General features: G+C 39.7%; 1 protein-coding gene across 1 annotated transcript; it reads left to right on the top strand.

The window, feature by feature from the left end:
- The first annotated feature begins 2,258 nt into the window (after positions 1–2,258).
- Positions 2,259–10,531, top strand: LOC149844195 (endoglucanase 19-like). Its single transcript, XM_090001057.1, has 10 exons — positions 2,259–2,465; positions 2,590–2,802; positions 3,928–4,128; positions 5,506–5,595; positions 5,760–5,924; positions 7,282–7,566; positions 8,654–9,005; positions 9,744–9,806; positions 10,049–10,324; positions 10,431–10,531. Exons 1-10 carry the CDS (start codon positions 2,259–2,261, stop codon positions 10,529–10,531), a joined length of 1,953 nt encoding a protein of 650 aa, XP_089857183.1.
- Positions 10,532–11,119: the final 588 nt, after the last annotated feature.

Genomic DNA, 11,119 nt, shown 5'->3' with positions numbered 1-11,119 from the left:
ATCCCCGCCTAGCCCAGCCCCGTCCCCAATCCTTTAAGGGATGACTATAGATTAAGGGGAAATGGGGCCCTGCCCCGCCTCGCCCCCGTTTGGACCGGGGTTGGAGGACATGAAACAAGGATGGAGGCGGGGGTGGAGGTTTAAAATCCATCCCCGTGCAGGGATGGAGGCGGGGATGAAGGTTCAGATTTTGAAACGGGGCGGGGGTGGATACCTTGTCCCTCGCCCCCGCCCGGGTCCACTCCCATCCCTACTGCTGATCATGTGGGTGACTTGATTTAAAGATAACTGAAGTTAAATTGAAGGAAATGTGAAGAGTTTGATTCCAACACATGGGTGGGTGTTTATAAAGTTTGAAAAAATCAATGGTCCAAAATCTCTGTAAATTTTCAAGGCTCCAAACATCATTTTTTTCATGGAAAACACACGATCCAGGTGTGGATTCTTAGTAAATTGACCATGCCCAACACATTTATAGGGCCGGAACAGCATAAAAATCACCAGAAGCTGTAAAACCCCATTTAGCACCCAGTTTTAGCATCAAATGGGTTTAGCACAGACCCATTACTCTGTCTTTAACGATATAAAAAACTTAAGTTCTCATCATTATCATTAAATCTTTAGATGTGTTTTTTAAATTTTTCTTAAAAAAAAGGAGAAGAAGAAGACAAGCAGTGATATGATAAACACGGAGAGGCGCAACTCTTCCTCTCCAATACTATTATGGGATACGTGTTATGTTTTCTTCTCCCCTCTGTGACAAATATCGTGAGATTTATAAAAATCTTGGGATAATATTGCGAGAAATAGACTGAAAGTTTAAAACAGCAATTTCTCATGTGATTTTCAAACCGTGACAAATATCGTGATATTTATGTTTTTATCAGATATTTATCATGAAAACCCTGAGATTTTTATTTTTAAATGTGTTTTATTTATATTTTTTAATTTATTCTTTATTGCCAAGATTTTGCCAAAAAATGAGAAATTTATGAAAATTTTCAAAATCTCCCGAGTTTTTGACAGACGATATTTTGCGGTTTTAAACTTTTGTCACTATGCTTCTCACTCATCACTTTGATGCTTGACTTCCATTAACTCCAAATGCTACCATCGAGGAAACCTCGCCGAGTGTTTTCAACTACGGACTCAAAAAAATATTGACTTGATTGTTACTTGGAATAATTCTAAGTCTTTGCTCCATAGAATTAAAAAATGAATTATATAGGAAGTTTTCACTGGGTCATGTGCGGCTGACTACATCCCCCCACAATGGAAGGGTCGTCCAACGAAAACCAACCAAATAAATTAAATAGATAATGGTGGATCTACGTTATGAAACCAAAGGAAAGAGCATAAGTTATGATTTATTTTTGTGTGTATTCTTTGAAAACTAAAAGCTCTTCCCTACATCTTTATCTATCCAAGGGAGGTTCCCTTTGGTATTCGATCCAGTCAAGAATTGGGGCCATACGATCACTAGCCAATATAATAATGCTTTTCTCTCGTACCTTTCTTCTTCATGGTTTGATATTTTGGTGCCCTAAGCGTAGAGGAACCACACCAATCAATCCCAAACTTTGATCAACATGCACAATGAAGCCTAGTTGACCATGTTGGCTTCTCTCAACAAGCAACCTTACCACAAGAGCATGCCTATTGGGTCATGCCTAAAAAGTCAGTCATCCACATGGGCTGTTCACCAGCCTACCTAACCTCTCTTGCCCTTGACCAAGATCTATCCTATACTTATTTATTTAATTGTTCATCTACTTTTGAAATTCCACTATTGTCTTGGTTGAGATCCGAGATCTCACGTTCATTGCACCATCAACACACCACCTCGTTGCATGGAATGACTTAGCAAACACTACAACACTGTACCATATTGTTTATCCAAAATTCATGATCCAAGTGCCAATTTATAGTAAATCAATCATGTTGAACACATCTGTACAATAAAATTTTGAAGAAAATACCAAAAACATTTCATTGAAAAGGTTTGGGAGGGTTTCCATTCCCATATATATATATATATATATATATATATATATATATATATATATATATATATAAGAGAGAGAGAGAGACATACAAACTTTTTTTTTCAAAAATCCTCTTAAATCGAACGGTACAGATGTGATCTACATGGACACACTGGAAGGGTACTCACCTAAATGTGTATGCTATATAAGCAGATCAAAGAGCTAACAGTTTTGTGTCCACTTTTGAGTTTTGAGAAAGGGAGTAGCCCATCTATGGCTTCCCAATCCCTCTGCCTCTTCCTCCTCTTCCCTCTTATTTGTCTCTGTAGTGTTGAATTGACTGTGGCTGGTCATAATTATGCAGAGGCATTGAGCAAGAGCATTCTGTTTTACGAAGGCCAAAGATCAGGTTTTCTTCCTCAGAACCAGAGACTCACCTGGAGATCCCACTCGGGTCTACAAGATGGAAAACTTCAAGGGGTTCTCTCTCTCTCTCTCTCTCTCTCTCCACATATATCACAAGAACATCTAAATTTGTTTTGATACTTCTCTTAACAAGCATTATATCATTAATCTTTGTTATTTTGTGAAAATATATATGCAGATGGATTTGGTAGGTGGATACTATGATGCTGGAGACAATGTGAAGTTTGGGCTTCCTATGGCTTTTACTGTGACATTGCTTTCATGGAGTGTGATTGAATACCGCCAACAGATAGCAGCCCATGGGGAGCTCCAAAATGCAATGCAAGCAATAAAGTGGGGAACAGACTATTTCATCAAGGCTCACCCTCAACCAAATGTCTTCTATGGAGAGGTATCATAATCATCTCTGTCTCTGTCTCTGTCTCTGGCAATCACAAGGAGCCAACCAGGATTGAGCCCTTGATTGGGATAGAGCAGATACAGTGAACTATCAAATACTTTGCCTAAGTACTCAATCCAATCACTGCTTGCCACCACATTCCATGCCTGCAACCCTTCTGCAAAAGGGCTGAGTACTTTAAGGCCATGTTTTGAAACTGGCCGCAGGAAGTAACTGGAGTGGGAAGTGTGGAATACCTAGTGCCAAATTTGTTTGGGATGGATGAAGTTGTAGAAAATGATAAAACTGGGGTGGTATTTTGAACCTCCAGTTCCACATTTTACTTCCCAGCTAGACGCGGTAGTAGTTACCAAGTACTACATCAGTGACTGCTTCTACGACCTTCCGAATGCTCTTTCACGATTAATTTTAGCTTCTCAACTGCATTTCAAACAGCTGCACGAGTGGAAGTGGTAAATCTCCAGCTGAACCGTTTCACTTATGCTAAACAGACATGTAGATTTGATAAAATCACAAATTTTGGGGATTCGGTGACTGCATCTTTAGCTGCCACCTACTGCGCTCCATCCAGGCTATTGGCTTGGGTTGAATGGAACAGGTGTCATTGCATGAGAAGGGTCAGAACATGTTTTTTGTGCAATCACATCCTAGGCTGGGAAACCCTGAGAAGGTGGTGTATGTTCCCCCTGGAACACGGGGCCCGCGTGTTCGGGGTCCGAATGAGTGCCACGTTGGCACTCATTCGTCAGTTTGGGTGTGTACCAAGGAATATTGTGGATCCCAAGATATTCCTCCGTAACGTGGCACTCATTCGGACCCGAACATGCAGCCCCGTGTTCGCGGGGGAACATACAACCTGCTCGCGGAAACCCTACTGGGGCTGGTTTCCTTGTTGAGTTTTTTTTTTTTTTTGAAACTACACAACCCGCTTAAGGTTCATGATTTATAATTTAATTAAAGAGTATTTTTACTGTAAATATTATTAAGTTTAGTATTCACAGGGATTCTCTTTCTCATCTAAAGCAAACGTGAGAGTACTTATTCCCATACTACAAACTTGATTCTCTTCTTTGTTTCTTTGGCACTGTATTGTACTCATATACCCATTATGTGCAGGTTGGCGATGGAGATACAGACCATTACTGCTGGCAAAGACCAGAAGAGATGACGAGCCCCCGCATCGCTTATCAGATCGATGCAAACCATCCGGGTTCGGACCTTGCCGGAGAAACTGCAGCGGCAATTGCTGCCGCCTCTTTGGTTTTCGGCCAATCGGATCCCCAGTATGCCAGTAAACTCTTGAGTCATGCCAAACAGGTCAGTAGTAATGTGATTCTATGCAAAAAAAAAACGGGTGTAGTTAGGTGATCAGACCAAACACTTATAGCCCTTTTAATAGGGGCATCCACTGATGTGGCAGCCAGTGGTTGGGGCAGAACACTTATAAAGTGTTCCGGCCTCGATCACGGGATCTGCTCAAGTAAAAAACCATGTTTGTCAGTTGAAGATCAAGGGTGTACTTGATTAAGGAAATGAGAATTTTCCAACCTAAGAAACCAAAGAAGCATGACATCATCCACTCGCAAAATAAGGACGGTCACCATCCACTGATTCCACTTTCTACTGTCCTTCGGCCTACCATAAATGTCGTTGATCACTACAATGGACGGTGAAGATGCCAAAACGCCCATGGTTGGTGATTTGGCAGATCACCATGTGCAGTTTCCCATGCCAACTTGTTATGACTAGGTGGGAGTGAGACTAAACAAATATGATATTTAAGGGTGTCAACAGGTTGGGTTTGACCCGGACCCTACCTGTACCAAACCCTATAGGGTTAGGGTTTCATGATAAATAAGAAGACCCCATTAGAATCCGGGTCGGACCTGAAGTGTCCGATTAATACATGGAGCCGGGTATGATTTGTGAAATTTTATACAAGACCAGGCTCGACGCCCGAGTTCCAATATTTAAGATAAAAATATTATTTTACAGGGTATAGTCAGGGTCGGGTTCATGTAGACCTTGTAGGATCCAGGTATGGTTTCTCTTATGGTGGGTCCGATTAGACCCGGGTCTGAACCCAATACCATCATCTCAAATTTGGTTTTAGTCTGGTTCCATTTGGGTCCGAACCAAACCCGACCCATTGACACCCCTGATATTCTCAGGGGGATATGACTCCCGTGGAACACTATGCACTAAATTCCAGGGCCCACGGGAATACGTGTACCCGTTTGCCAAATATGGGTAGGATCAGGTACAGATCCAAATGGGTGTTGTCCATCTGGATTCAAGTTGGATTTGGATCAGAGCTGTCTTGTTTGCTTTTCATATGTAATCTCATAATAGCACTTGTATCCAATTCATGTTTTACAATATTTTATATTGGATATAATATGGCCGAGGTCAAAACGGCTGCACCAGGGATTCAGGATCCATAGTAGAGGTTCTCACCAAGACATATTTCCCACCATATCCGAGATCCATTTTCCCCTGATTAAAAGCAAAACACCTGTTTGGATGAATGTTAAAACTTATACCTCCATTTCTCAATCACTTGAAATATGACCAAGTTCATGATCTCTATCCTCCGGAACAAACTTTGTCATGTGTATGTGTTCATGCATGTGTGTGGATGATTAATTTTTTCTTTCTTCATAATTAACGAGTTTTTTTTCATGTATTTTGCAGCTATTTGAATTTGCAGACAAGTACAGAGGAAAGTATGATAGCAGCATCACAGTTGCGAAGAAATACTATCGCTCCGTTAGCGGATACGCGGTAATTATTCACCCCATGATCTTGAAGGATATGTGTTTGGATTAACAGAAAAGAGAATTCTTGAGAATGAAACAAATTTTGATGTGTTCACTTTAGTCTCTTCTGCAATCTGTGAAACATTTTTAACGTGTTTCTTAAGTGGGATGTTGATTATTGTTGGGCAGGATGAATTGCTTTGGGCAGCTGCATGGCTCTACCAAGCCACTAATGATGCTTATTACATTGATTACTTGGCAAAGAATGGTGATTCTCTTGGTGGCACAACTTGGGCTATGACTCAGTTTAGCTGGGATGTCAAGTATGCAGGAGTTCAAGTCCTGGTTTCCAAGGTATAGAGAGAATTCTCAATTCTCCACCATTTCCCCCTTCACATGATCAACACTGCGGCCTCCACAAGCTTCTAAGCACATTCCCAGGTCCATCAAAATGTCCCCCTAAACAAGATAAGCGGGGGAGATTGCATCTTGCTCAATAGAATATTCCACATTATCTTGTTTATCTAGATAAGTGGGTATATTCAAACGCCACAGTGTTTGGATTCAGAGAATTGGAAGGATATATAGAATCCGATTCCATCTAAAAGAAGTTTTTTTAAAAGGCAAGCTCGGCTTAGACAGATCCCTACTAGTTATACAACTATACCATTGGGTTTTGAACCTGCAACGTCCCAACACAGGGTGACGTGCACTGGCTGCTCCTACCAGACAAGCGCAAAGAACTTTTGATATAATTGGATTCTGAATTCCACGAATTCAAACACTAGGTATTCAAGCTCCTCCCCCACAAACACCTATTGCCCGTGAGGTTGTGTTCCATGAGCGATCCATATCCGAGATCCAATCCATTAATTAAGATGTGATCCACTCATGAGATCACCAGGGTTTCTTTATAAATTCACGAGAGCAGTAGAGAGAGGGAGTTTGGACGTGATTTTCTCATACTCTTCTCTTATCCCTTTCTCTATTTCTTATAATTTCACATTATTTAGTGTTAATTATTTTACAGTTTTAGTTAATTAAATTTTAGTTTGTTAAAGCCCCAAGGGGTTTGGCATAGTGAGATGAGCCTAGGCTGCTAGATGGGTGGTCTAGGTTAAAATCCCATAGGCATCGCCCTTTGCGCAAGCGAAAGCAAGGTGACTCCCTAGGGATTAGGAGTAAGCCCATAAAGTTTTACACTACCAGGACAGCAACCATAAGTACAGCAGGCCGAGCCAATGCAACTAGGTCACTGATCATGAGGGAAATTTCTCCCTATAATAAATTGATTTTTTTTTTTTATCATAGCTTACTTCCTGCGACCTCGGATTCGAGGTTGCATTACCCTCAAGACAAGGAACCTTCGCCAAGAACGGGATCACTCAATGGGCCCGCCGCCCTGGGGCGCAGATCAGGTCATACTGAACATGAGTGTTTTTTCTCATGCGAACATCGTGGCCGTCTGTTTGTATTTTGGATGAATGCCACGTGGTTTTGTTGACTTTTGAGCTTTTTGAAATGCAAATCGGATGGCCACGATGTCAGCATGAGCAAAAACGCTTATGTTCAGCATGACCTGATCCGCTTCCGCCGCGCTGCGAGGTACATGATCGGGTAATTAAGCATGCATATAGTCGTGGGCGTGTAGAGATCATTCTAACTAGCACACACACGATTTTTTGGTGAAATTTTTTTGTTGGTATGTCAGTTGCTGATGCAGAGGGCATCACCAAAGAGTGCACCAATCTTTGAGAGATACCAAATGAAGGCAGAGTATTTCATGTGCTCGTGTTTGGGGAAGGGCAGCAGAAACGTGAAGAAGACGCCTAGTGGGCTTCTCTATGTGCAGGACTGGAACAACCTCCAGTTTGTGACTTCGGCTTCCTTCCTCCTCACCGTTTATTCTGACTATCTCTCACGTTCAGGCAAGAACCTCATGTGTTATGAAGGTGTTGCAACCCCAGCACAACTTCTTCAGTTTGCAAAATCTCAGGTAATTGCAAAAAAGAGGAATGAATGAATCTCTCTCTCTCTCTCTCTCTCTCTATATATATATATATATATATATATATATATATATATATATATATATATATATATATATATATATAAATAAAGGGAGAGAGAGAAATTAATGGGTAGGTGCCTGATGCTTTTTTTGCTAGGTTATCGAGGTTTGAAAAGATTGTTTCTATTTTTTCTAAAATTTGACCAAGTTAGGTTTTTATAAGATTAAAAAATGAACTGTCTACAATTTTTAAAAAATATTCAATGCCAAGTGTGATTTCCTAGAAAATATATAACGCACAACACATCTGCAGGGACATATTTTTTTAATAAAAAAAAACCTGAAAACCCGTCCACGGGTGGTAGGCACGCAGTAGGCACAAAAAGCCTGGCAACTAGCCATCTCTCTCTCTCTCTCTCTCTCTATATATATATATATATATAGGGTGGCAACTGCTGACCACTTTTCTAGCTTGAGTTTTTCTCGTGTTTTTCTTAAATATGACCTTATAAATGTGTTGGACATGGTCAATTTAATATGAAATTATGATTTTACCCTCAACATATTTTAAAAATGTGCTTAAAAAAAAGGGAAGAAGTCCTTCAAGGGTTAACTAGTAAATTAACTCTCTTAACTCATCTTGTTAGTTAGTGACAACCTAGGTTAAATGGATAGAAGTTTGTTTTTTATCAACGGTGCAAAAATTCAAGTGCCTTTTTAAAATTTTCCAAAACTTAATTGGGCATTTTAATTAATGCCCAAACGTTAGGTGCGGTTTTGAAAATTTCTTTAAATTTTATTAGTGTTTTTAAAAAATACAATTTTATGCATCGAGAATTAAAAAAATCCTTCAAGTCCTAATTTTTATAAAAAAAAAAAAACTCGTGCGCGTCGATCTCATCTCGCGCCGTCGTGCCCCTATCCTTGTGATGTAGTTGGGAAACAAATCCATTTCAATGTTTCGCCCGTGTTACACCATATTACAAATTTCAAGTGTTTTATTTTCTAAAGTGTTATAGAGAGTGATCAATTGGTAACTAAATTTTCACTTGTCTTTTGGCCCTTGCAAAAGGTGGATTACATACTTGGTGATAACCCAAGAGGCACAAGTTACATGGTTGGGTATGGGAACAACTACCCCCAACATGTTCATCACAGAGCATCTTCCATAGTCTCCATTAAGGTGGACCCTACCTTTGTTAGCTGCAGAGGAGGTTACAATACATGGTTCAGCAGGGAAACAGGCAACCCCAACTTGCTAATTGGAGCAGTGGTTGGTGGGCCTGATGCAAATGACAACTTCATTGATGACAGAAAGAACTACCAGCAGACTGAGCCTGCAACCTATAACAATGCTCCACTTTTGGGGGTACTTGCTAGACTAAGTGCTGGGATTGGAGGGTCAAACCAGCAACTTATTCCAGGTGAGTCCAATATGGACCATGCAAAAAAAAAGAACAAAAATTGGAGATAAGTCTGGCCCTAGAAATATTTTTTTTTTGTTTTTTTATGATGAAGGAAAACCATCATTGAGAACTGGGTCACTTAATGGGCCCGCTTCCTTGCGAGGTATAAAACTCTGGGTTGATGACACCACCTAACTTTACTGATGTAGGAGCTGAGCGATGCATATTTGGATCCACTTCCTTCATTGGATCATTTGAGAATCATTTTATTTTAGTTTGAACATTTTTTTTATTCTTGGATCATTGTAATGGATATTAGATCCTTATGCTCGATTCATATCTTAATTAAGATAAGCTTTATCTTTTTAGAAATTTATCAAATTATGTAGTACCTCATTTATAAAATGATGAGATCTCTTTATAGAATTCAGAGTTGATTTGAAATTGAATTTAGTATTTCCTTTCCTTTTTCAATTAAATTTTCTGTGATTTAACTATTTTTTTGTCTTTTCTCATATTTTTCTGCTTTTCTTGATTTCCATGCATAAGAATATCATAAGGTGGATTTTTTCGTAAATCGAGCCCCTTCGATTTACATCACTTATGTGCCCCAACCGTGAAAAAGCAATGGCAGTCCCCGTGCACCAACGGGATTCGATCCTGGGCCTTCAGCTTGGCACAGGACCCCGTCGACCACATGGGTAACAGCCGCGGTGGTCTAGACAAATATTTGACATTATGGGTTTTGTGATGCAGTTGCACCTCGTCCACCAACTTTGGTGACTCCACCTGCTCCTGCCAAACCTAGTCCAAGTCAAGGTAATGCATATACACCAAACATCACTGCCAAGTTTCTTGAATAGATCCACCTTTAATTTTCATAAGACCAACAAAGAGATTTTTATATGTGTGTGAACTTTTATAGCTTTTGGAGACATTAACAGGTTCGCAACAAATTAAGCACTTCTTTTTTTTAAGGACAGAAACTAGAAAGATTAGCACTTTTTTTTTTACTGTACTGTAAGTATGGTATGTATAATTTGATCTTCACATTTTTGTAGGTCCTGTTCCTATATCCGTAACACAAGTCATGACCAAGTCCTGGATTTCTAAGGGAAGAATCTACCACCATTACTCGGTTTTCATCAGGAATCGGACCCGTAAGACGGCGAAAAACATCCGGTTATCAATCACGAATCTTTATGGTCCAGTATGGGGACTGTCAAAAGTGGGTAACTTGTACAAATTCAGCACCAGTTCTCAGTCATTGGGCCCAGGCCAAAATTTCAACATGGTATATATCCAGGCAGCTGGTCCTGCTACAATAACAATTGCAGGTTATCAGCTAGTTTAGCAAGCAGAAGTTTTTGAAGAATGTGAGTGCCTTGGAAGGTGCATTTTTTTTTTCATTAGAAATTGATGGGATTGATGTGTTGGGATTAGGATGTTCAAATGCTAAAGTGGCCAGAGGGACCCTTCCAATTGTTGGGGTGGTGGATTCAAATATACATGCTAAGCCAAACATGGGAGTTGAAGAACATTGAGGAATGAAGCAATCTATTAGTTGGAAGTTTTTTCTAGATTTTGATAGTTTCCCTTCAATATAAGACGTGGGGAGAAATGCAGTGAAGAGCCAGATTTTTGTTAAGAGTGCTCATCCTCTTCCTCCTTCACTGCTACTTGTTCAGTCAAACATGGTAATTAATAAATGTTGTTTGATCCTGCCTTTCTTGAGAAGCCAATATTTTGATGTGAATTAGGAAGATTTATCAGAGGCAAAGTACAGAAATTATATAGCCAAAAATTATAGGTTGTCTCTTATATAAAAGGCGGTTAATAAAAAGGGGACTTCATGTATAGGCACCTAACATACGGTAAAATTATGTTTAGCCGCTCTATTGTTTAAAACTTTTTTACATAGGCACCTATATTTTCCACAAATTGATTATATGACTGTTTTAAGTTATTTTTCTATCACTTTACTCTAGTTGACTCTTTAAAATGGCACCTTAACTATATTTTTTCTTTAAATAATTGAATGTTACTTTTTGTAGTTATAATCAAGGTTGTAAGTAGTGTATCGTGTACCCTTATTGATCGGGCCCAAAGTTAGATATATATTATAGCATATT

This window comes from Nuphar pumila, chromosome 3 (genome assembly GCF_984573655.1).
Source record: "Nuphar pumila chromosome 3, dmNupPumi1.hap1.1, whole genome shotgun sequence".
Taxonomy (NCBI): Eukaryota; Viridiplantae; Streptophyta; class Magnoliopsida; order Nymphaeales; family Nymphaeaceae; genus Nuphar; species Nuphar pumila.
Note: the sequence above shows the minus strand (reverse complement) of the source record. Positions and strands in the feature narration are given on the sequence as shown.

Bases quoted from the DNA above. Each gene is read 5' to 3' on its own strand.
- LOC149844195 (XM_090001057.1), top strand. From the start codon at position 2,259: ATGGCTTCCCAATCCCTCTGCCTCTTCCTCCTCTTCCCTCTTATTTGT. The intron at 2,803-3,927 runs GTATCATAATCA...CATTATGTGCAG, and splicing joins CAAATGTCTTCTATGGAGAG to GTTGGCGATGGAGATACAGA. The intron at 7,567-8,653 runs GTAATTGCAAAA...CCCTTGCAAAAG, and splicing joins TTCAGTTTGCAAAATCTCAG to GTGGATTACATACTTGGTGA.